The following is a 27,317-nucleotide window of genomic DNA, read 5'->3' as shown; positions in this document are numbered from 1 at the left end:
AGATGGTTTAGATTGCAGGCGTTGCAGGCATGCCCATAAAAATCTGCAGCAACAGAGATGAGGAGGCTGATTATTGCCTCTCCACAGCGAGAAAGTAGGGCAACCAGACAACCAGGGGTGGGGGGTGGAGGGGCAGGGCTCTGTGCTGGGTGATGATAAAAAGCAGGAGAGAAGGAGGCTCGTCTTTGCTTGTCTTCTCTCTGTAAACTTACTGAAACACCAGGGCAGTAAATTATGAATGGAATCGAGAGGGAAGAACTAGTTGGAACCGACTGGAACTTGAGGGTCTCCTCCTCTTTAGTAAGACCAGATGGAAAAGCTGCACAAACTGTTTCCTATTTATTCCCCAACAGCTGCAAATTTTATCACTGTGCAGTAATGCCTACCCACAGGGCATGAACACAAAACAAAGAGCTTCAGAAAGTCTGGAGAATGCCTGATGGAAGATATAAACAAGCTTTGGCTGCTTGGACGGAAAACATGAATAAAACTTAAACCTTTTGCACAGTGCAAAAAGCAAAAATAGTCTTTTAGTCAATTTCATCAATCCCTGATGAAAAAAACTGCAAACAAACCCTGTAGCCATTGCAAGTCACAAATCCCTCAGGCATGTGTGTCTGATGAGTGGCAGCAGACACAACCAACCATTGGCGTCTAACAGCTTTTTCCATATTTTGTCACATTACAATCCTCACAACAACAAACGTTGATACGTTGCAATGGGGTTTTATGACTTAAACCAACAGTAGAGGAAAAAAGATGAGATAAAGTTCTAGTTTTAACCTACATCCTGGATGATGTGTAGAGAGGAAAATATCTGCAAGGTGAAACATGCTGCTGCCTGAGTTGTTCAGAATAATTGATCAACATAAAACCAATCTTACTAAATCTACTAGTCACAACAGGCTCTTCACCGACTTCTACCAAAGAAAATATGAGGTGAAGTTAAAACAAAAATACAGAAATTAAACTGCTAATGAAATCATATCAGATCAGATCCATTTTTTTCTGTGTGCAAAAACGTATTAACGTATTTATAACGTACAGGAGTACAAGAGGAATGATTGGAAATATTTTCAATGGAGCGCCAAATGCAAAAAGACATGGAGTTGATCTTAATGTGCCTCATCTTGTGTTCAATGTTTCTTCTTCAAATTCTGCTTTATTATTAAGAAGGAGAATATTTATGCAAATTTCCCTTTATTATATAAATTTCAAGGGGTGTTAATATAGTACTAAAAGAAAGTGACTTGAAGTATTTGGTTGATTACATCTACGGTCACTGCATTATGTCAGGACTCGCTCTTCACTCTCTCACACTGACTCAGCCCACAATGTCACATTACAAGCTTTACTCTCACCTTTTCTTTGGCGCTGTTTGCAGAGCCAGCTAATGGCAGGTTTGCTTCGATGTGTCATGCTGTGAAAATGACAAACTGCTTTTAGCCGACACAAATCAGAGCTTACAAAAGCTCGGGATTGTTGTTTGAAACACGAATCCCTGCTGTTTTTCATGCACCCTGCCCACTCGCTGCTGTTTCGTGACTTCAGCTGAAATCCTGACCCTTCCTCTGCTTTTTTATTGGCGCCTTTTTTATTGTGTGGGTCTCGTGTGGGCACTTCGTTCTTGTCTGACTGCATACATTGCAACCAAGCATCCATGTTTGAAACATTTATCTGCCTCATTTCTAAGCTTCCAGTTAAAGAAACCTGGAGTCACGCTGAGGATGCAACTGGCATCACTCAGACTGGAAGCGGCTTCAGATTGTGCTGCAGGTTGTAATGCAGACAACAATGCACCCCACTGAGACGGTATGAAAGAACTTTCCAGACTAAGCTAATGATGAGAAACTATTTGAGCTACCACTCAAAAGTATTCACTGCCCTCTTCTTTTTTTTATCTGTTATGGGGCATTCTGAGTTGTAATTAGAGTAGAAGTGTTGATGTCAATAACTTTCAGAAAATGATCCTTGCAACAAAGCATATTAAGCATCTTAGATAGATAGATATGCTATGTGATTATTTAATACAGTAATACTGTTTGTATCAGTGAGTTTTCTATCTTTCTATCTATCTATCTATCTATCTATCTATCTATCTATCTATCTATCTATCTATCTATCTATCTATCTATCTATCTATCTATCTATCTATCTATCTATCTATCTATCTATCTATCTATCTATCTATCTATCTATCTATCTATCTATCTATCTATCTATCTATCTATCTATCTATATATATATATCTATATATCTATATATATATATATATATATATATATATATATATATATATATAAAATATTGTGTTATTATTATTACTGTGTGTGATTTGTTGATTCGGATGATTAGGTTCATAGCTCGTTTAGAGACCCTTTTCATGATATGCTAATTTTGTGAGATAGGAATTTTGGGTTTTCATGAGCTGTATGCCAAAATCATTGTTATTAAGACAATAAAAGACCTGAAATATTTCAGTTAGTGTGCAATGAATCTAAAATATATGAATGTTAAATTTTTATCATGACATTATGGAAAATAATGAACGTTATCACAATATGATAATGTTTTGAGAAGGACCTGTATTTGCATTAATATTCTTTGACAGATAACTTTTAACATGAACGCCTGGTTTTAAGAAATAATAACGGACAATTTATGCTTTTACAACAACTTTTTAGCTTGAGGGGTATGAGCTAAAAAACCTCCTGATTTGACTTTGATTGTGTGACACAGGCTGAAAGAGGCAACAAAGACCAGGGACACATTTCTTTCACTAGAGTTTAAAAACTCCAGAATGTAAACAATGCGAGGAAAGACTGGAAGGACGACAAGAGGAAGAAAGACAAGACTACTGATTTCTTTTCCTGTCTAAAAAAAAGGAAGCAAACAGGAAGCAGCGCAGCGATAAAACCTGACCTCTGAATTATCGGACAATTCTTGCAAGCAGACAAGAATTGTCTGCTTGCAATTGTGTCTACAAGCAGAGAGTTGGACTTGTGGGTTTCTGTGAGGAGTTTTGTGCATTCCTGCCAAAATCTCTACCCAGATGGGCAGATGTCAACCAGACAGCATTCAGCTCCTCAGGTTAGCACGGAAAAGCCTCAGCGTTAGGTGAACACCTGCTCCTGTCACACTCAATTTGCATGAAGGGGAAATAGTCCACCTGAAAATCTGAATAATTTTCAGACACAAACAATGCACTGGTTCCATTTTTTTCCCTCTATGTTCAGCAGACACACTTGACTGGGTGACAGTGAGTCTGCTGTGGTGTGAAGTCACAACCACACAGGGTCGACACTTCTCTTTGTTGAGTCGCAACTGAATGTGTCCGCGCAGAGCCTGGCATGATGACGGCCATGCCGGTCCTCTGCTTACTGCTTTTCAGCACTCAGACAGAACAGGCTGCTGCTCATTGTGTTTTCAAACAGTGGAAATCAGGCTTTGACAATTCAGAAGATTCTTACTACTGGTGAAATAGAGGAAAGAAAGTTTTAATTTGCTCCAATTGTCAATTTTGTGGTTCTACGATGATCTACTTGTTTGAAGCGAATCAACCAGGCTACGTAAAGCATCAATTCGTCTCATATTGATGCTATGTTTGGCTGTAATAAACAGGAAATAGAGGTTGCAACCTAGCATGGACCACACATCTCAGAGAAATGGAGCGAGATTTTCAGCAATGTGTTGCTATCAGGCAAGTTGTAATTGTTCTGTCATGTTGGTTTGAAGTCTTTCTGCAAGGAGTTCACATGTTCTCCCTGTGCATATGTAGTTTTTGTCTGGGTTCTCCTAAAAACATGACTGTTAGATCAGCTGAGAACTCTAAGAGTATCTCTATCTGTCATCCAACGGCTGACAGAGATACAACCAAGCGGCTAAAGACAATGAATGGATGAATGACTAAAGGCCCAACTCTGGTCCTCTACAGCTACTTTTCCACATTTGCCCCAAATAAAAATGTTCATAGATCACAGCAGGTTGACTGTAAACAATGCTCTTAATTAGGGTAGGCAAGTTTAGGCAAGCAGAACTTTGTTGCTATCTGCCTTTGTCATCTCAGTTAAGTGGTATTCCCATGTCTGGTTGCAGGTTGCAGTCTGCCAGTCAACATAAACAAATCATTTTCAGCGAGAATGAATGAAGTGCTGTGAAGGTGACACCGAGTTTCACTTTGGGCAAAGGAATGCAGCCACCTTCCTCACAGTGGCACGGATGGAAAAATGCAGAACCGGTTCCATTATACTGACGCTTATACGCTCCACTGAGTGAAAACCATTACAGCAGATAGTTCGCTGAAGTTGTGAGGAGTGTTTTCAGGATGTCAGGAACAGTTTCAAGAAGCAAGGAAGGTGCTGAGGGGAGGAAAAGGGAAGAGTGGAGGATTTAATGTGCCTCCTTAACCTCTCTCCCCAAAGGGGTATCAGCTATGTGCTGTTCTAGATGTGCTTCTGTCTGTGGTTTGTTTTGAAACTTCAGAAGGCTCTGGCCCGGCCGAGGGACACGTGACTCTGAGAAATGTGACTTTGATAAAGTAGAACAGGGACAGACTGGAGACCCAGAAAACCAACCTCCCAAAACTGTGTCGCATTAATCATTAATCTTAACAAAAGTAACATTTTTGTCACATTAAAATCACAAAATACAATAGAAGCAGTCAATTGGTAAATGGTGTGGACACAAATGCATGTTGGTAAATGAATAGTCCCACCATCTTTTCTTTCTGTTCTTTTTTGGCTTCTGGTAGTATGGAAAATAAAGTGAGAGTTCATGGACTCTTTGACATCAGCCAAATCCTTCAGAGATCTAAAGTGGAAGGGCGGGGTCTGTGGAGGGAGGAGTGGTTGGTGCATGAGGAGTTTTGTTTCAGAGTCAAGGGCTCAACTCACCGATACCGACAAACAACTGCAAAAGGCAAAAAAGTTTCCTGCCATCCTTGGTGAACCCAGCACATGAGACATGACAGCAGCAAAATCGACTAAAGTCGAAAAGTTTTCAACTTTCTCACGTCACATGTTTACATGTGCGAGCTTGAAATTTCATTTGCATGAACTTTGCTAGTTTGGTTGGAGGAGGTCAAAGGACTGTCGCCTCATTGCGCGGAAGAAGTGGATGAGTTGGAGGGAGGTGTGAACGGCTGCCTATGAAATAAATTTTTCGAACTCTACTAATTGATTTCTCTTACATTTTGGACGTGTAAAACACTACCATGTTAAATAATGTAATATTAATTGTATAACCACTGTTCACTGCGTCTGACAGCTTGAGAACATTCTGGAGTTAGTTTTAGTTTCAGACTAACCCACTGGACCGCCCCACTGCTCTCTTCCCCAAACAAACCCCAACATGACCCACACAGAGCGACGGCTACTGTAACCGTGGCAGCAGACCTACTTCAGGAATGTCCACACTCTCACACAGAGTTCCTCGTGTCGGCCTCTGGTGTAGCGTCAGATGACTCACTCTGCAGCGGCGGTGTTGACTGACTTGGACTCAGGGGAGGGAACCCTTATTAACTGCATGTGTGTTTGCATGTGGAGCATGACACAAGACTCCTCTGCTGAATAGTTTGATCCGATTGGTGCAGAAGGTATTAAAGCGATTCTTTTATTGGAATTGGACATTAAATTACATTGTAAACATGCTCTGGAAATGCATATTATATGATGCTTTAAAATCTTTGTCTTCTTCTTTGATTGCCACCACAAAATCTGTTTTAAATGTTTGTAAATTTTGAATTTTTGCCTCCTGGAGACTCCTGGGTGTAAACACAAAGTACCTCCTCCAGGCTTAAACTCTGGATGAGCTAATCCCCATGTGGAACCTCCCACAGTTGGTGGACGCCTGCTTATTGACAGTCTGGAAATTCAGGATTTAACCAGCAGGTTGCCTGCTTTCTCAACAATAAGGAATACATCAACAACACGATGGGGGGTCCCCTTATGTGGCTGTAAATAGGATTTTTAGGGTCAGTTTTGGGGCACTGTGGTCTTTACATGTCTGGAAACACTGGTATGAAAACACACAAAGGAGCAGAATTTATTTAACTTCCAAAGCGCAGATTGATATCTCTCTGCTCAATGTCAATATCTCAGCACGGCGCTGCCTCCAAACGTCGCCAACGACACAAATAGATCCAGCTAATCCATGCATGATCCCCCTGCTTCTCAGAACATCCTGTCCCCAAACCAGGCCGCTTGAGGAAAACACCTTTAGTCAATGAAATGAGATTTGTGAAAGTGCCATCTGGACACGGGAGCAGGAGCAGCGTTTGATCCTCCCTCAGGCCACCCAGCCGGCCGCCGTGGGGTCAGGATCCAGGATCAGGGCTGACCCGTGGGAGGGGTTCAGAGTAGCAGTAGGGCAAAGAAATCACAGGAAGTAAATGACATCCCAATGGTTAGAGCATTTGGACTCCTTAAAGTGAGTTGCAGTGGCCTCAGCATTGCCAAGCAGGAAGAGACATTTAACCTAGAAGAGTTTCTAAAATTATCCCAGCTGCTGTACCTTCAGGTTACATTTTGGCCTTGAAATAGAATATCTGCTGCTGTGGTGTCATCACAGCGTTGGACACACCACACTGAATTCAATGAAGAGCTCTGTTTTCTAATCTACCGGTATCCTGGAAAAAACATACATACTTAGTTGCATAGAATGTAACTTAATAAATCATATGTTCAATAATCAAACGTGTTGTATAATTGTAAGATTAGCAGCACTAATTGCTCTAGTGACCCATAAATTACAGCTTTGAAGCTGGAATTTTGTTGAAGATGCTGATGGTGATGGGCAGCAAGAATCTCCTCTAGCAGTCTGTATTACAGCACTTCTGAAGAAGACTGAAGACAATCGCATAAAATACCTTGGTAAAAATAAAGTTGTAAAACCTTTTTAGCTTAAAAAGAGCAAACAGTCCATTTTTTCATACTTTTTTATTTGAGGTGCAACTGTCTAGTGCAATTGAAATGTCACATTTGTGATGGGCTTGAAGGAACATGCACAACTCATGGACATAATTCTGCCGACGCATTTTTTTCCTTTCCTCATGACAAGTGTCACATTATTGTGTTCAGCGCTCCAGTCGCACTACGAGCAACTTACACACTTGGCTGTACAAAAAGAAGGGGAAAAAATATATATTTAAAGAAAAACAAACAAATAAAAAAAAAAAAATCCAACAACAGCTACACATGTCCCCAAATCAAATGGTGAGAGTCCAGATCATTTGAGCAAGTGAGTTCGATGCAACAGCAGAGGAGAGTTCACGTGTCACTGCAGAAGAGACAGCATCTTAGTGTGGAGGTAAAAAAAAAAAATCCTCTACTATTCCCACCCTGAGTTCAGACATCACAGGTAGTTTAAAACCTGGTGAAACCATAGATAGATATATATATACACACAAACATGAAACATAGAAAAGCCCCTATATATGTATCTATGGTTAGAAACCAGGCACTTGGCAGAGTTGAACTGGAAATATTTAGTCTGTACGAAGTTACCTACGAACAGTCTTGTCCTATTTATTCACTTTTCGGTTATTTATTTTAACATTAATTACATCAACAAGAGAAAAAAAAAAACACAAAGAAAAAGCACATCTTTATAACGTGTCCATGTTAAAATAAAAGCGACCTGATTCCATGTTCCTCCATTAGCAGTCCTCCAGGTTGTCTGAGTGAAGCATGGATGGTTCAGGTTGGCTGGCTAATGTTCACATCCACAATGGCACACTGTGTTTTCCCCTCGTTTATCACTGGGACGACAAAGACGATTGTCTGAAGCAGGCCGTAAAAGACGAAGCGGGGACACACACACAGACACACTCGCTCACTGTGGTGCAACTCTAGAGTTTTTCAGTTAAATTAAATGTGCAACAAAAGAGTTTTCAGGTGAAGCCTCCGAATGACCTCAGGGTCAGTCTTTTAATGCTAATGTCTGTTCACAGTAAGTCAGCCTTCCTCCTCCTCCTCCTCCTCAGCTTCTGTCTTCCATCACCCCTGTCCTTCATCCTGGGAGAGGTGGGAGTGGGGGGGTTCTTTCCAGTGTGGGCCTTCTGTGTTATCCTGATGTGCCGGAGTTTTGTGCGGAGGGGAGGACCTGCGTGGGTCCGGATGGGGGCACAGCCTGGGCAGCACCGGTTGGGGATCCGCCTGTCTGGACCTGGGCCTGGAACTGAGCCATCTGCTCAGGGCTGGCCAGCGTCTTCAGCAGGTTGTTCTCCTGCTCCAGCTGCGTGTTGCGCTCCATCAGCTCTTTGATCTGCTCCTTCAGCACCTCCACCTCCTCGCGGACGGCGTACATCAAGTGGCTCTTCACCAAGTCCTGACGGAGATGCAAACATGCTTCAGTCAGAAACTTAAACAGGTGTTTATGAAATAAACACAAAGTGGCGTCCAGGTGTGGCTCAGAAATCAGCCCCTTTTACATAAACCATGCTTTGTTACTCAGCATTTCAAACAAATAATACATCCTCATTATTTCACATTAAAGCCTCTGTCATGAACAATTTCCATTATTCTGCATAAAATGCAGAACTTTTGACACAACAGAATCTCTCATGTGGTATTTCTGATTGAAATAAATTATTTTATGCCTCATTTTGGCCATTTGTTATAAGTTGGATAAATGTTAATGTGTATTGAAAAACGTAACATTGAATTTTATAAAAGGATTTCTCAGGGTGCACCGATTGCAGTTTTCTGGGCCAGTCTTTAAAAATCCTGACCTCACAATTCTGATTTTGGCCTAAACTGATTTTTTTGTGTGCGTGTGAGATGTTGCCAAATATAGGAAGGAAGTTAAATTGGCAATAGCGGGTTGACTATTGCTAACTGTAAATGTGCAGACATGACTTGGTGGGTCATTCTGTTGGACACACCGCTCACAGCCGAAACATGGAAGACAATTAAATTTTTAGACATTTGCAGAGGTAGATAACATCGATGGATTCACATGTATCGGCTGATCCCTGATCTCCCAAAATTAAGAAAATTGGGTTTGCTTTATCAGTGCATGCTTAAATATTTCATTGTTAATCAGAAATCTCACCATCCCCATGTAGAAAATTTCTGGCTTAGATCATGAAGCATATTCATAGGCTAGACCAGTCCGGTCAAAACCCCTTAACTGTCACGAGGACAGCAGTTACCCCTTAGATAACATGTAAATATTTCTGAAATTACATCTAAGATTATTTAAGAATCAGATTTTTTTTTCCTCCAACTACAACTTTAATACACATGCACACCGCACTTTTCAGAATTCTATTTGGTTAAAAAGTTTGAAAATAAGGATGAGCTTTTCTTCTACTTGACATTTCTGCCCATTGTAGCTAAAATGTGATAAACATGTGAAGAAGTATTAGCGGTATGAATAATGTTACGTTTTAAAATCAAAATAAAGGAGATTTATTGGCTGATTGAATCATCATAATTGACCTTATTTAGTTCCTGCAGATCACAGAACTCACTATGATATCATCAATGTGTTTTATGAAGATTAAAACAAAACAAAACAGCGTTCCAGATTATTGTCATGATGACCTATGTAGCAGCGGGATTTGTTGAATAATCTCAGCATCCCCTCCTCTGTGGACCCCACCCCTCCTCCCTCCTCCTCAGCCACGGAACAAAATGTTCCTGCATCAGGTTGGGAGGAGCCAACTGGCTGGCGAGTTATTTATACAGCATGGAGGGGAGGCTGCGGCTTGCATGGCAACACTGGAGGAGAGCAGGGCTGTGCGTGAGAAACAGGAGGGAGCCTCCAGCCTGGCCCACACTGAGCTCCAAACCAGGAAAAGTCCAAACAAGCAGGTGCAGAAACGAGCTGAAGAAATTAAAAGCACATTTGCCCCCCCAAAAGAAAACCAGCACACTGAACAGTAAACAGGCCAGAATCCAGTGGCAGCATCTCTCTGCATCACTGGAGCGGTTATATAACACTCATGCAGACAGAACGGCCAGCTTACCATTGCCTGCTCGATCTTGTTGTCGATGGCTACCACACTTGCCCCTGAAGAGCTGCGAGAAAAACAGAGAGCAAAAGTGAATGATGTAACAGAGGCTGAGCACTGCAGGAAGAACCGAGTCTGATCTTAGCAAGCAGAGCCCTGATTGGCTGCTACTTTTTACAATAAAATCTCTGGTTCTATGAGTGAATATTGAAGCCTGGTTATTTCAATGGGGTTGGGTAAAAAGAAGTCATTCATTTCAGAAATCTGATCCATAAGTATATTAATGCAGCAGAGTCAGTACGACAGACATTACCTATTATCAACTGTGACTGTAGCACTTTCCTTTCCAAGCACAGAGGACAGAAACGAGATAGAGAAATTCCTCAGCTGACAAACACTAAGGTCCATCGCCACCGTGTAGCATTGGGAATTCATGCTATCCCGCCCATTTAAAAGCCCCGGAGGTGGCAGAGCGGCTGGAAGAACCGGGAGTCCAGCGGTAGAAAAGTAAAAAAAAAGCGCATTATTTCTTATTTCAGCACCCTAGTGTCACACCTCCGGGGCGGCTGGCTCAGCTGCAGCCGGGACAAAGTACACAAAAGACTGAAGCGACGGGCTGCTGCCGCTCGCAGCTCGGCTCCCTCTCCGGGTAATTCATGCGGCAAAACAGCGAATGCAGCTTCGTGATTGGCTGAGATGGGGAGCTCATTAACATAATATATGTGCAACACAGACACTCCCACGTGTCGGACTGGGGAAGAAGTTGCTCATTGTAATAATGTAAGTGCCATCTCTCCACCTGCTTTACCGAGAAAAACAAGCTTCTGGATCACTAAAACAAAAACTGGACACATTATGTCTCCTTCATATCGATGCACCGGCTTTGTTCCTTTCTCTACTGGTTTTATCCCCAAAGACAAAAAAGTTTTTTCAGCACTAGAACGTTCGCAGGTGTAGCGATGTCTCCCCCTGCTGGCAGTAACTTTTAACAACAAAGAGCTGGGATGAGACAGACTTTGTGAGTTTCTACACAATTTTGTCTTCTGGACTCTGTTAAACAGACTTTAAATTCTCTTTTAAAAGAATAAATCAAATGTCATAATATCAAGGCAGATTTCTGCATAGTGCTCAGGGTTTCAATATGAAATTAGCAGGAAATATACTGAGAAATTTGCCTATTACCTATATGTGATTCAGTAGTCACCGATTTTTCTGTGGAAGGTAAAACTCTAAATTATTTGTATAAAATTAGCTTCTAACTGCAGCTTTCGGAGGCTTGTCAAGATAAATCCATTTAAGGAGGTGGGGCAGTTTCTCAAGGAGTGGATGGAGTCCCACACATGGACTGAAAACCAGAACTGGACTGCTGCTTAGTGGTCCAAAGTCTCAAAAATGTTTATCATTTGAAGAGATTTAAAACAGTAGACATGTCAATGAATGTCACTGAGTTAAGAGTCATCAGCTTGACCACATTAAGGTGTGGATTGTTGCCGTTCCTATGGAAACTAGTCAAACAGCAGACAAAGAAGAGGAATCACATTTTGTGTGCACAGCTGGAGTTGAAATAAAGAATCAAACTGAAACAGTCCCGCCCCTTTTTTCACCCCTTACCACAAACACATGTCAACATTCAGTCAGCGTGGGCATCTAGCAACTGGTCATTCATGCATTTCGTAAACTTTGATTCACATCTGAGCTCACTTCAACCACCTGCTCCTGATTTAAGCACCTTATTGAGTTAAATCTGTCTGTAACCATTCAGGTAGAGGCCAAACTTTCAAAGACTGTCTGCTGGTTACTTTACCACAACTGAGCTACAAAAACCAGCCAGATATAGAAGGGCTACTTCCCAAACAAACATTCTCCTTGGTCTTTTTTTACATTTATACTGCAAGAAAAATCAAAGCCAAGTGATTTTTGTTGAGTCTGATGAAATCAGTCTAGAGGTACAGGGCATTACTTTTCACAAACCTGAATGTGTTTTTTAGGAGAACCTTATTTTCTAGAACACAACTTAGAAGCCACGATCATGAAGTGGAAGAAAAAAGTGATTAAAACCCTTCTTGTTTTACTCTGTTACTTCAAAATACAATCAGTTGGAGAACATAGAAAACAGCATATCAGCCAACCAATAAATCAGCTCGATTTCCTTAATAATGGTCAATCTGCCAATACTTACACAAGAAGCTGATTTTATCTGCATTATCAGACACTGTCTCCTTTTGCTCTGCAGTGAGAGAGGACTGACTGACGAGTCACTTCACAGTTAATAATAGTCAAAAAATTGAGATACTACTGCAAAATGATCAGTTCTCCGATTTTACTCTTTATAAGTTTTTGTCTGAGTAAAATGAACATTATTCTTTTAGTCTATTAACAACTGACAACATGTCTCTAATATTCCAGGCAAAAAATTGTTTTTTGTAGAAAATGAAAAATGGTCAAAATAGCAAAAAAGATCCAAACCAGACCTCAAATAATGCCAAGAAAACAAGTTCACTTCATTTAAAAACAACAATATTATTGTTTTAACTTTGGAAGACTTCAGAAATCAATATTTGGTGGAATAACCATGAAGTTTTCTTAAAATTCCAATAAAAGTCAACTAAAGTTTGTGGTTTTAATGTGACAAAATCTAAAGAAGTGAATACTTTTTGAAGTCACTGCACTTCCTTAGAGATTGTTTGAAAATAACAAGGAATGATTTGATGTTCCCTGTTGAGATGTAAGATTTATTTAACTAACCTCCAGAGGGTTTGTGATGCCCAAGGGAACTAAAAACGTCTGCTGCATTCCTCTAAAACAAGCAGTTATATTTTATTCTGCTGTGGATGGAGATAAAATATGGAATAAAAAGAATATGTAGGAATATGTGGTTCATGTTAACATGCACATGAAGTTTGGGACTTTGGAGATTGTCCTTAAAGATAAATTTGTCATTTGCGGAATTCAATTCTTATCTTTGACAGTTGTGATTAATTGGTGCAACTGAGCCTACAGACAAATCATTTCAATCGCATATTTTCACACACTCAAAAGAAAACATGCAAAACATGTGCAGAAACAAGAACAAAGTGTGCTGGAAGGCAGCCCTCCAGGCTGGATCATGCAGAGCAGATGCATGTGTATCTGTTGTTGCAGACGCGGCGGGCTGCAGGGAACTTTAATACAAATGTTTCTGCTTAGATTCCAACAGCGTAATAAAAACAGCCATGGTTACCTCTTCAGATGCTTCTCAAGCTCCCAGAAGAGCAGCTTAAGGGCCCGGGCGTCCCGGCCCTGTGCTGCTGTTCCTGCTGCCACCGTCGGCCCCTTCTCTCTCATTGATGCTCACGGAATCACAACACAGGACCTAAGCACCCCCCCACCACTAACACACCCCTAAAACAGACCGCAGTACCACCGCTGTGCCCTTCGGCCCCTCACCCCTGGCTCCCCCTGAAAGCTGAAGTAGCTTCACATTGGGGAGCCTGAGCAACAATAGAACCCAGGATGGATGAGGAAGGGAGAAAGAGGAGTAAGTGTGTGTGTGTGTGTGTGTGTGTGTGTGTGTGTGTGTGTGTGTGTGTACAGGGGGAGCTCATGTTTGTGTAAGTCTGGACATACATAGGCTGTAAGATGATTGGGTGAGCAGAGAGGAGACCTAGGCAGTGATGTCAGCTTTCTTTCTGCTGTTACATAAACTGTCAGCAGAGATTAGACAGATCCGCCCAATAGGATGTTCCACTGTTGACTACGTCGCCCATAAGCCTGCTGGCTGCCTCAGAAGAACACCTCCACCCACTGATTAGCAGCAGGAAACAAACTTTAATGTTCCCAGCATCCTCCACGCACTAAAAGACCTCCAACAGATTCATAGATTCCCCAGCAGGAGTTCCGTAGATCCTCCTGTTGTCGGTGAGCTGAGCGGCATCCAAAGATGGCGACCTAGCTCAGGGTGCAACAAAATGGTGGCAAGCGAGAGGCGCCCAACAACTAACAGCAGCCAGCGTTGACAATTAACCTCATTAAGTGAAGGTTACGTATTCTTTTCTTCACTGTAAACGTCCACAACAAGGGCTCCAAGTGTTCATATTGAATGTTACTGTCAGGTCGCATTTAGTCAACCTTGCCGAAACCAACATCTCTGTACACATTGTTCTAGCAGGTCTGGGATCAGTTGGCTCTGTTTGCCTTCAGCCAATCGCTGAACAGGGACGGTTTGGTTAATGATGACGAAACGCTATGGGTCATAACTTCACATGCGGCACACTTCTTGTTCAGAGGGTGACCCACATATTACATGAGCAAATTATTACAGCATATTGCATAAGAACACTGGACTCTGTAAGATACCAAATGGTGGCAAACCAATGATTTTGCACCATTTTAGGAGTTTTTTTGGGGGGTGGGGTAAACAAAATCATAAAGTTAACATTTTTACATTTTTAAAAGACAAAAACCTTGGTTTCCTAACAAACTGTAATAGCAACATTATTCCTGGATATTTCTTGCATTTGCTTAAGATAGGAGAAAGAAAAAACAGAGCCAATAATTTAAAATTGACTTTAAATTTAAAAATTTGAAGTCTGGTCGGCCTGTTCACCAATTTTTTTGCCGAGTGTATCTAACATATTTGGGAAGCTGAAACGCCTTTGCGCAATTCTACTTGAAATTTGGCATTTGGGCACTGATTGGCTGTGGTCCCAAAAGCAGAGATAAGGAAGAGTGTATGTTAGCTTCTGTGGGAGAGGTAAGGAGGCGTGAATATGTTTATTAATGTATATTTGGTGTTTAAACTTTTAAAGTATGAGAGTTTTAAAGGCGATGTCAAGTATTCGTGGATTTCCAATAAAGGATATATTGGCAGTCTTCTGGAAACTTACAGAACACACACAGACTGCTAATAATTGCTCAGAACTAAAAAACTTGAACAAATATTATGAAAGCTGTTAATTATAAATCTAAAATTAAGCACTGCAATAATTTAAAATCTGAACCAGTAGTTTTTAAAGAATCTCTGTTCAGTGTATTGCTTTTTAATACTCAGAAAAACCTGCAAAAAGTGTGTAGAGAAACATTGTGGTGGAAAACTTTTCTGCTACACCCAGATGGGCTTACATAAGGATGGAAGTGAAGCGGCATTTAGGATCGAGATAATGTGGAGTGAAGAAACAAAGGAAAACAAAACAGAGTTAAAAATATGTTTCCTTTTAAAACAAGGAGGGAAGATTGAGAAGTAGGCGCCAATGTTTACAGAAAACCTCCAAGAGTGTTTTTTTCCCCATAAATGTATAGTCTGTGTTTCATTTTACTCACATCCTTTTTTTCTTTCCATCAGTTTGCACGCTGTGACGTGATTCGCCGGTTTCCCTCCACATCACTTCTTCTTTAGCAGCCAGGAGGCACGGGCTTGTGCATGTCTGCATAGGCCTGTGCATCCTGTTTGTGTGCTTTTTGCATCATTTAATGTGTGCGAATGCGTGTAGGCCGGAATAATCCGGTTTAGGCCTCTAACTTTGGCAGGGAATCAACGGCGATTACACACACAGGATTTTTTTACTCTCTGAATTTGGGGAGTAGAAGGTTCAAAGCTCCATGTTTGCAGAGGTGTAATTATTTGACCATTTTCAGGCTCTGGTTCCAGAGTGCGGCAGAGAGCTGACACTGGGTTGGACAGCTTTATACCTGCCTGTGGTTGAGGATAATTCCCCTTGATTTTTGCTCAGACAAAAAAAAGAGGAAGGAACGCCCTAAAACTCAGCCAGGTCTCATATCCTCACAGACCTCGAGGGCCTAAGCTCTTTGGAGCACGAGTAAAACGCTTCGCCATGCACGCAACAGCTTACATAACCAGCTTTTGGACCATATGAACCATGAGAGAAGACACAGAACAACGCAGGTCCAAATATGAAACCTACCTCACTTTCCTGACAGATCTTGTATTACCTTCCAGCTTTCATGCAGATCTCCCAGAATCTCATACACCATGGAGAAACAAATGGAATTAAAACCCACAGAATACCCAGCTAACCTCCAAATCCAATTTATACTTGATATTTAAAAACATTTAAGGAGCCTAAATTTGCGCCTGCTTTTAAATGAATATTTTACAAGCAAGTATTACACAACAGCCTGTTATAACGAGACGTCACTCGCAGTCACATGAAGCTTTCAGGGGGTTTCAATAAAAACAGAGCCAGAAAAGCTGCCAGTCTAAACAGTGAGCATGTTCACAGCAGAGGTGGAGAAACTTTGCTTGAGGCTCTCTGCAGCGTGCCGCTTCATGTGGTGATTTGACTCTCACAACCAGCTTCAGTTACTTTTCCAGATATCCACGTTATTCCTGGCAGGGCAAACTGTACAACAGCCTTTTAAACAACAGCGTTAAGAAGCTATGGTTTCACAACTGGAAAATTTTTCCGTTATGTGGTTTCTGCAAGTTGAAAGACTAATAAAAGTTCAAAAATGGGGCAGTGGCCCCATCCATCCGATCATGTTGATTTAGACTGTTTGCAAAACAGACATGCAGCTTTTCTTGGTAAGTTATGGGCTGAATACGAAAATTTAGAATATGTAAAATATTCAAAATGCAAAAACAAGCAAAAAAAAAAGAAAAGTGCAGCTTGGGAATCTGACATACCTTGATGCAATGCAACTTGATGTGCAATTGGCTGGCTTTTCTTTTCCACTGATTGGTTGTATATATTCCGATAGGTATACAACCAATCACTAAGGCTGTTTCAACTGTGCTTTTTTTTCCGTCAGGGGGTCTTTTGCGGGCTCTAGTTTCCCTTATATGACAGTAGGTTGACAGGAAAGGGGGGAAGACATGCGGCAAACGTCGGCCGGGTCCGGGAATCTAACCCGCGACTGCCGCGTCGAGGACTGAAGGCCTCCAAATGTGGGTCACGCTATCCCCTACGCCACCACAGCACGCCCTAACTGTGCAATTTTAAGGTATATTTGGTGTTTGAACCACAGCGGACCCTATTTGAAACACCCAAGAAAAGCTAAATTCTGTTACTCTAATACTTTAAACCTCCTCTAAAAACCCATAACTGCCCATTTTAATAGTTCAAACAAAAAACATACATTAGTGGAAACTGCCTTAGCACTACCACAAAAGCTAACATCTACAGTTTCCTTATCTCTGCTCTTAGAGGCTACCACAAATCAAAAATAAATGACGCTGATGCCATTTATTTGATGCTTCTCAAGCTGTGGCCTCTCTCAAATATTTTGGACACACTCACCAGAAAACAGTGCAAAAATATGCGATTGGCAGATATTCTGTAAACTCTGCAAATTCTGAACCGTGAAAAGGAGGGGTCTACTGCATTAAAATAGGCAAGCAGAAGAATTTTTACAGGATATCTCAAGTAGAGGTGGCGAAAAAAACCCCAGATTTTTTAGGGAATTAATATTTTTAAACCTGGGAATTCTGAATGGATTCAAAATGCTAAAAAAAATATTTTAAAATGCATTTAAGTTGCACCTTTAGACTGTTTCAACAGAAAAAATGGTTTCTCAATCAAATCGTAACCTTAAAAATCAAAATCTAATCACTAGTCACTGAAAGATTTTTATCTCTAATCTCAAATATTTGAGGATATTAGATGTTCACTGGAGGGTGTGCTCCCAAACCATTGCAGTATGTAAGAAATAAAGGTGCAGTTTTGCTTAATTTTGCCTGTTGAAGGTGTAAGTCAGAAAGTCAGACATGTTATTCACACTATGGGTTACAGAAGTAAAGTAATAAAGACTCTACAACATTCCTCATTAAAGTCATAGAGTCTTCCCCAGTAAAACAGCTGAAGAGTATTTTACTAGTCTGGAAAATACTAGAAAATCTTGGCTTTAAGTTTTTTTGGGGGGCGGGTTTTGAAAAACTCTTTTGATTTCAATTTAAGATCTAGATACTTTGTGACAATAACTTACTTTCATTATACAAAAAAAAATATTTCAATTCTCAAAAAGCAGTTTCAAAGAGAGAATTATTTGGATGTTATACAGGAGAGGGTTAATAAAATGCTGTGGTGTTTTCTCGCAGCATAAACATCAGAATTCCAAATGTCTGCTCCAAAATGGATAAAGAGGGAAATGCATTTCTCAAAATATATTAAGAAAAGACAATTAAATTTAAAAAAAATGTTAAGATGTAATGGACTCGCTAATGGAGCAATACAGATAAATACAGATAAACACAGTGTCCAAACTTTCAGCTTGACGTGACTGTGAAACTGCAAGAATACGCATCTCTGCACGAGAGCACAAGGGAAGCGAACGTGACTCTTGGCTAGTTGGCTGTCGGCTTCGCTCAAAGGGTCCTCTGCTGCCAAAAGCTGCTCAAGCTGTGGCTGGAGGAGCAAAGTGCACAGTTTTAATTGGAGGAAGTTAAACTGCAGTAATGAACGATCAGAACACCATGCAACAACTTTCTCAAATCTTTAATAGGTGGGAGAATCAACGTCCCACAATCCACTGTAAGCAGCGTCTTCGTCTTTCTCATGGAGAACGTTCCATTCCCTCGCTGCTTTGTCATTCACAGATTGCGTGCAAAGAGGACATTTCCACAATGCCACAGGGCTTATTTAAGGTCAGTGATTTCAAAGCACATTAAACAGCTGTCATCTGGGGAAGATTCATGAGCTCCTGCTGCCATCTAGTGGGGAAATACAACTATGACAGCTGGAGAGGTCGTAGAGTTTGTGTCAGGCAGAATAAACGTGTCAAATCTGTTTAAGAGATTACTCAACAACTTGACACACTGCTGTGAGACGACAAGAACATGAGAGGCAATAAAAAAAGGATTCACTAAGTGTTCGCCTCTTTAGTGTTGGTAATATCAATTTAAGACACTAAACTCTAGGCTTATGAAGAGAACCACGTTTTTTTTTTAAATTCAGCTATCAGATCTGGAAGTCAACCAGAAAAAAAATAAAATCAAAAAATGTAGGCATGACTGTGTTAGCAACGCTTAAATCATTGTCTGTTTATAATAAATTATCATCCTAAGAATGAGCCGTGTGTACTTGCAGGATCAGGGTCTCTGCAACCCCAGAAAGAGATTATTTAATGTTATTTAACAATAGCCAAATCCGACTAGCAGCTAACAATCAGAAGGCACAATGTGGAGAGTCTAACATCTTTGCGTTCAGATTCATGACTTCAACATTCCTCATTAAAGGAAAAAAACAAAAAGGGGTCGAACTTTGGAAGAAATTCTGCTTTAACAAGAGCTTTTTGGCATAAAGTAACAGTAAACTGAAGCTGCGGCTTTTACAGCTCCAAAAGCATGAGGTCATATGTGTAAATAAGACTCATAAATCGCAACACACCCAACAATGAAGTTGTGGTACTGCTGCTTTTCTAACAAACCACCCCTTTGTCAAAATAATCCTGGAAACATTGCAAGCCAAGATGGAAGTTTATGCTGGTAACTGCCAATTAAAGGCGTTAGCTGAAGAACTGCACAATACTCCCTTTTGATTTAGGTTTCCAACTAGTTTCTACAAAGCATGCTGTCCAAAGAACCGATGAGATTTCTTCTTTGCCAGGAGCACTTTTGATGTGACCCGAACTGTTCCTGTGCACCAAAAGCTACCGTGGAGTAACACCCAAACATGAAAAGATACCGCTGCTTTTCTGCTCAGGGAAGCACAACTGCCAACTGAAAGCACTAATTAACACCACTGTCTTCTTAATAACCTACTGAAAGCAGATTGAATTGCACGGGCAAGATCCTGCAGGAAGGACACAGCTGGTTCTCAGTCTGGAAGTTGATATTGAATGGTTGCAGCTTTTTCAACTTTTTTAGTCACCTCAGCTCTTCAACACTTGAAAAATAATTCTACAACTGATTACAGTCCTTTTTTTTTTTTTTTTACAATTATTTTAAGAAGCATTTCTGATTCTCATATCAAGTACAGGTATTTTGAATTTGAAAGAAAGAAATTGCATTGCAATTTTTTGTGAATGGAAATGGAATAATTAAAATTAATGAATAATTCAAGTATATTTCTGTATGCTGACATTTTTCTGGACTGCTCTTTCTGTCAGAAATCAATTTTAAAAACTTTAATCCATTATGCAATTTAATTAAATCAATCTCTATATGTGATAGCTGAAATTTAATTTAAATAAATCAATTACATATTTATTACATCAATAAAATAATAATATAAAAACACACAAGTGCAAAATGGTTGAAATACTCAACTTAAATCTAAAACTGTGTTGAAAATCATAATTATTACAAAAGTAAGTACAACCCTCACATTTCTTAAGATATTTAAGTATATCTTTTCTGGGGACAATACTGACAAAATGACATTTTAACACAATGAAAAGTAGTCTGTGTACAGATTATATAACAGTGTAAATTTGTTCTTCCCTCAAAAGAACTATACACAGCCATTAATGTCTAAACCACTAGAAACAAAAGTGAGTACACCCCAAAGAGAATACACCCCTAAATGTCCAAAATGAGCACTGCTTGTCATTTTCTCTCCAAAATGTCATGTGACTAATTAGTCTCACTAGGTCTAAGGTGTGCATAGGAAGTAGGTATGTTAAATTTTTAATACAGCTCTCACACTGTCTCATACTTGTCACTGAATGTTCCAACATGGCACCTCAAAGAACTCTCTGAGGATCTTAAAAGACCAATTTTTGAGCTACATGAAGATGGCCAAGGCTACAAGAGGATTGCCAACACCCTGAAACTGAGCTGCAGCACAGTGCCCAAGATCATTTAGCTTTCTAAAAGAGGAAGGTCCACTCAGAACAGATCTTGCGTTGGTCATCCAAATGCTGTCTTTGAAAGATAGCTGCAGTAGTGCTGTCAAAACTGATGCAGAGGTTTAATCACGCAGAGATTAAAGAGGTGGAGGGTCAGCCTGTTGATGCTCAGACCATACGCCGGACACTACATCTGATTGGTCTGCATGGCTGTCACCTCAGAAGGAAGCCTCTTCTGAAGTCTGTACACAAGAAAGCCTCCAAACAGTTTGCTGAAAACATGTCAACAATGGACATGGATTACTGGAACCAGGTCCTATGGTCTGACGAGACCAAGATGAGTGTTTTTGGTTCTGATCGTCTCAAGCATGTATGGCAGCTATCAGGTGAGGAGTATAAAGATAAGTGTGTGATGCCTACAGTCAAGCATTGTGGTGGAAATGCCATGTTCTGGGGCTGTATGAGTCCAGCAGTTGTTGGGGAGTTACAATTCATAATCTCCAATCTGTACCGTGAAATACTGAAGCAGAGCATGGGCTACACATTTTCAGTAGAAGCGCTAAATAAAAAATTTGCTTCGTGGAGTAGCACATGTTTTTTATTGAAATGTAGCACAAGCAACACCATTTAAGATTAGTGAAGCCAAGTTATTTTATAGCTTTATTTGCGAGTTTTACTCATTTTAAATATTTAAAAATTCTTTGTTTATTTAAGTTCACAATGCCTTGAGACCAGAGCTAAACTTGTTGATCTCATGCGAAAATGCCACTTGCGGAAGAAAACTGACACATCCCCATTAATACTCCATCCTGTGACACACGGTGCTGGCAGCGCATTGCTTTTCATCAGCAGACAGGGAAGCTGATAGCAAGAGAAACAAAGACAAAAACAAGGAAGAAAAAGCCGCTAAAGACTGCACTAGACTGAGATAGAGGTTCATCTTCCTGCATGACAACAAACAAAAGTCACAAAAGATATTCATGTCTCCTTAATTTTTGGAGACGATACATGAAAAACTGATCTGCAAATATTAGTTTTGCTTTGCTGTGGGGGCAAAAACGGACTTTGTCACTGCAACTGTCTACTTTTCAGACAGAAAAAAATTGTATCTGCTGAAATTGGAATCGTAGGTCAGGCTTTTTAAAGACTGGTGATAGGCTGGAAAACTGCAATCAGTGCACACCTTGTAGGCTTAAAGCCAACTCTGTTGGTGTGTTTGTTCGCATAGTTGGAACAACTTTTCACATGAAAGAAGTTGAAATTTAATCTCTAAAATGGCCTTTTAGGATTTTAAGGATATGTGACGAGAGAATATTGGTAGATATTGCTACAGCTATATGACTGAGCAAGCCAGAGAATAAGAAAGATTAGCAGCAACTGGAAATAAAATATTTCCATCTGAACAAAGTTTTCTTTAACAGCAATAAAACAACTTTAATATATAGTTTCCTTGTAACTTGACAATCTTTTGTTTTGCATTTAATGCTCCTATAAAACACATCCCAAAAGCCTTGCAGCTGCAATTTCAGCAAAAACTGGTTCTGAGCTTGTTTTCCGAAAGCAGAACATGAATACACAGCAAATTTGTATTCATTACTTTCATATAAAAATCCAAATAAAATATGTTAATGCTTGTGGACAAAACACGGGAAAATACAAGACTGTGTTCATGCATGGGTAGAATTGTTTCTGTAAGAAGAGGATGGAAATGAAGCACTGAACAACAGTAAGACAATATGACCATAAACAAAGCGAACAGTCAGACTGAGACTGTCTACTGCAGGACAGTGGCTGATTCATGTCCACAAACTGGTGACAAATGCCTGTCTAGATGCAAACATCGTCTCTCTGCAGCACATTCAATCAACTTTAAGCCTTCAGTTGCACGCTTTATCTTTGCAAAGCTAGAGTGCAAAGATCAGACACGAATCTCCATTTCGACCGGACGCAGGAAGTTTACAAGCAGAGAAACAACTTGTGGTGTCACTGACAGCTTTTCTCCAGGGAACCAACCCGGTTAGAGCGGTCCTGTGTTCTCACAGATTTCCCTCACCCTACATAACTCTTTAAGAGCCTGCAGGAATACATGGAAATAAACACAAAGACCCACTATTTTCCTGCGGTGGAACTGCTTGAACCTGAAAGAGACGTAAACCATGGCTCTGAGAGAAAGCTGTGACAGATGGGGGTCTGACCAGGTCAGCGCTCTGACCCTGCGCAGAGAACTGCAGGCAAATGACACTGGATTAAATGTAAAAAAGCCCAATGTGTGATTAAAAACAAGACTGTTCTCTCACCTGTCATCCTCTCCCTCTGCATGCTGGCTCCTAAAGCCTGCAGCAACCATGAAAGCTCTGGCTTCCACCGACATGCCCATGTGGCCCTCGGCGGCTCCCTCGGCGGCTCCCTCGGCGGCCCCCAGCCTGGGCAGACCGAATAGACCCTGGTGCTGGATCAAGAGCTTGTGGGCGTACTCCAGGTCTGTGTTTTTGCTTCCTCCCCCAGGAACATGGGCGAGGTTCGCCCCCAGGGTGAGCAGCGGCTGCAGGTCGGCTTGCAGGGCCGTTAGCGGCTTGTAGGGGTTGCCTTGGAGGGCCACCGGGTGCTGGAGTTGTGTTTTTGGCAGAGGGTGGGTTTGAGATTGAAGAGAAGCAAAAGCCGCAGGGGTCGGCGCGGAAACCTGACCCGGAATTGGAGTGATGCTAACGGGATGCTGCAGTGGGATCCCTGGAACTGGAGCAGAGATCCCAGTAATCACATGTGGAAGAGGCGGCTGAACTTGCGTCTGAAAGGGAGCGGTTGGCTGGATAAAGTCAGGCTGTCTGACCCCTCCTGGGGGTGCAACCACTCCTGTGTGGAGCTGGGATGTGGGGTAACCTCCCTGGGGTTGTGGATCCACGGTGTAGGGTAACGGCTGGGGTGTTGCAGGGGGAGGCTGTGATGCAGCTGCAGGCTTTTGCATGTACGTCGTCCCGGCAACCTCTTTGGGGAACATGTAGCTCTGGGCAGTGGGCTGCGTCACCACCTGTGGACTGGTGAAGTCCTGAGTGGGAGGGTGGTACGGCTGCAGCGGGGCAGGAACAGCTGGAATCGCCCCGGGGTTTCCCACCTCAGCCTCTACGGCAACGTCTATGGCTCTGACTGCCTCAGGCGGCGCTGGGTGAGCGACTTCCTTTTCGTAATACTCTGTGCACATCCATCTTCCTTTGCGGAAGGGCTCTGAGTTTGTGTCCAGTTTGACCACCCTGAAACGAGAGCCAGGGGCTGCCTGGCTGTGGCTGGGCTGGGCCACCTGCCCGCTTGCAGCGGTGTTGTCAGAACCAACGGCAGAAACATTAGAAGGTTTCGCAATGTTTTGGGTATTAGTAGCAGGAGTTGCACCTCCAGCAGGTTTGGGGTTTTCCTGCACCAGTGGCCTCTGGACCATAGCTGGACTGGAGCTGGCTACTGGTGCAACAGGAAGAGTTGGTAACGCTAAGTCAGACTGGTGATGGTGGGCCTGTGGGGGGTAGTATTGCTGATGCACAGACCCATTCACCAAGGAGGACCCCTGAGCCACATGGTGCAGCTGCAGAGGTTCATTAGGGGACACCAGTCCGGGGGTGTCCACCCCATGGAGACTGTTCAAGGTCTCATCTGAGGAACTCCTCTCCGGGACTCCAGTGTCTGCAGGCCTGGATGCTGACACATCCAGCATCTCAGAGGAGGACAGGTCCTCCGTGTGGGACTCGTCCATGTCATCATAGCTCTCCGTGTCATCCGCCAGACTGTTGTTCCCACTGACGTTGATCTGGGCCGAGGTGACACTGGTTATCTGGAAGCCGCTCTTCTTCTTCACCTGAGCTCCCAGCGCTTGGAGAGCCGGGGAGGAGGATCCAGCCTGCGCCGGGCTCTCCTCGGCGAGGTTACCTCCGACAGAAGAGGAGGGAGATCCGCCGGACGCGCTGCTGCTGCCTCTCCGGTAGTGAAAAGCGGCTTTGCGGGTAGCAGTCCCCGGGGGATCCCCGGTGTGGTCCTGGTGGTGCATGTTTGCAGTGAGGCCAATAAAGTAGAGAGGTTGTCAGGCGATACTAAACAGCCTTATGTGACAAGTCATATGATTTGCGTCATTTACAATAGAATACAAATTAAGGAAGACGTTCAAAAATAAGCTCTGCGGTGAATATGCACTTCTTCTAGTCAAAACACGCATCGATCCATCATTTTAAACTAAAACCAGTCTTTAAATGCTGCAACTAAAATAGAAAAGCAGGACTTGTAGTTAGCTGCAGCTAGCTAGCAGCCACTAGCGCCTCCTGAACTTTGTCTCTCCGTTTAGCTCCTATATTCAAACATTTAACTAATATGAGGCAATTAAGCCAATTCAAAAATAATAATATTTCATATTTTTTGTTGTCCTTTGAGAGTGGAGTCTGTTAGCCTGCCGTGTGTCGCAGGAAAACCTTCGCATCTATTCCCTTCCTCCGGGAGCCGTCTGGTCTCGTCAAAATGGAAAGAAAAATAATCCCGAGTTTGTCACACAAGCCGTTTCCAATTAGCAGAAAATGGAGTTTGGGCAATATCCGTCTTTGTAATGGTAGAAATTGCTGGGTGAATCCATGTCAGCGAAGCTTTCAGCGTCCGTCCGTGTTTGCTGTATCATTGCCGGTGAGGTCTAGAAGAAGCAGCAACATTAGGACTGCAAACATTGCCCATGCGCATGCGTGTGGAGAGTTCAGGTCCCAAAATTGGATCGTTTTTTTATTATAAGCCATTGTTTCAGCATTTATTTTCCTAAATAACTTAATCAAATTTACAATTTGGCCACATTTCCACAAGATATAAGCATTTTCCTCAATTACAAAATGGAAAATACATCCCATTTCCGTCCTAAAAGCTGATAAAAATACGTAAAGAAAATTACCTAACACTCAAAGGGGGCGTGAAGCTCTGGGTTGTGTTTATTTTTTTTCTTCCTGGGAAGCCACTGTTTAGAAATGCTACTATAAACAGCAATGATGAATTAGGCAGATGATTTATATAATACACGTATATAATTGCTGATGGCATACAACTTGAACACAATAATAATAATAATAAATTAGAAATGTCAGCTTGCTACTACAATGTTTAACAAAAAATTCGTAGTACCTGTGAATCACAAAATCTGATAAGCAGGTTTGACTTGTAATATTCTTTAGTGTTATATATATATATATATATATATATATATATATATATATATATATATATATATATATATATATATATATATATATATATGTGTGTGTGTGTGTGTGTGTGTGTGTGTGTGTGTGTGTTTTAGATTATTTTGTTGTTCTTTTAACTGTAATATAGACATGTCAAACTATAACACTATTTTTAATGTACAGTTTGGCTAAGTTTTCTCTTTGAATTGTTCTTTTCCCTACTCTTCATCAGTCCATTGCTTGGCTATTCCAGATAAATCATTTTTATGTGTCTCTTGACACATAAAATCTGCCCTATAAGTTAATGAGGAAGAGGAAAACACCCAAAACGTAAACAATAAAGAATGGTAATCCATAACCTATTTCTTTAAAAAATTCCAAGGATAAATGTTTGTCAGAGTATAATATATTAGCTCCAAAGAGCTATTAGCTGAAAACTTGGCGTACACACGATGATGAATAGTACTGATGCTTTGGACACTGTGTCTGATTAAAAATGTAGGTTCAAAGATCAGGGGTCTCATTTTAAAATGTGGCAGGACAAAACAGGAACTGAAAATGCCATATGTTATTTTCTGTACAAATGTTGTGCTCTTTAAAAAAAAAAAAAACTTAAGGGGAGAATGTGCAGATCCTCACACAAACTACGGATCTGCTGTCTCCAAAGTTTCGCTTTAGAGACAACGGAAATTGGTGATGAAGATGGTGAGGTGGGTAATTTGAGCAATTGTAGAAAAAAAGCCTAACTGTCTGGTTTACCAGTTCTAGTGTAAGACCTTGAATTGAAGTAATTGCAATAGAGATGATTAAACTTTTGTCTTGTGTAAAAAGTCTTTACTGTAGAAAGCTGTATGTGTGTTGTGAGTTGTACATTTGTCATTCTTGCCACAGCTGATGTATCCCTCCCACAACAGAAATACTTCTGACACCCCATTTGATAACAACATATGTTGACTAATGTAGTGGCAAGCTAGGCAACACAAGACTTCTTCATCCTAGTGAAAAGCAGTATAGGGAACAGACTGCAGGCAGACACTATATATGATGGCTGGCTTCTTTATGAGTGAGTGACTAACTTATGTTTGGAAATTCAAAGTACTAATGTACTCTTCCGCTATAACCTGCAGGGGAAAGTGGGTTATCCCCTCCCCCCAAGTGTTCACTTCTAACCCCCTTTCCAAACCATCAGAGAATAGAAGAGGCACACTTTAATACTGCTCACTTCCATGCATGTTTAGCAGAGTATTATCATATCATCTGAGGAAGGTGTGCAAAATCATCAAGGCATGTGGTGTACTGCACAACTTGGCACTGAGCCATGGCATCCATCTCTTTTCGGGGCTCCCTTCGTCCTCAGAATGACAACCCTCATGCACAACCTCAAATAACAAGGCTGTCAGTTTCAGTGAGGCACCGAATGTCACTAGATGTCACTAGAGAGCGATGAATGA

General features: G+C 41.4%; 1 protein-coding gene across 2 annotated transcripts; it reads right to left on the bottom strand.

The window, feature by feature from the left end:
* Positions 1–6,916: 6,916 nt before the first annotated feature.
* On the bottom strand, positions 6,917–25,379 carry zgc:65895 (uncharacterized protein LOC393546 homolog). Of its 2 annotated transcripts, none has more exons than XM_044110047.1 (3): positions 22,975–25,379; positions 9,971–10,022; positions 6,917–8,325 (listed from the first exon to the last, which is right to left on the bottom strand). In XM_044110047.1, the coding sequence occupies exons 1-3, from the start codon at positions 24,702–24,704 to the stop codon at positions 8,062–8,064; spliced, it is 2,046 nt and encodes a 681-aa protein (XP_043965982.1). In that variant the 5' UTR covers positions 24,705–25,379; the 3' UTR covers positions 6,917–8,061. The 2 variants fall into 2 exon arrangements, with proteins under 2 accessions (XP_043965982.1, XP_043965983.1); XM_044110048.1 differs by lacking the exon at positions 22,975–25,379 and adding an exon at positions 10,269–11,445.
* Between the last annotated feature and the right edge of the window lie 1,938 nt (positions 25,380–27,317).

This window comes from Gambusia affinis, linkage group LG24 (genome assembly GCF_019740435.1).
Source record: "Gambusia affinis linkage group LG24, SWU_Gaff_1.0, whole genome shotgun sequence".
NCBI classification, from domain to species: domain Eukaryota; kingdom Metazoa; phylum Chordata; class Actinopteri; order Cyprinodontiformes; family Poeciliidae; genus Gambusia; species Gambusia affinis.
Note: the sequence above shows the minus strand (reverse complement) of the source record. Positions and strands in the feature narration are given on the sequence as shown.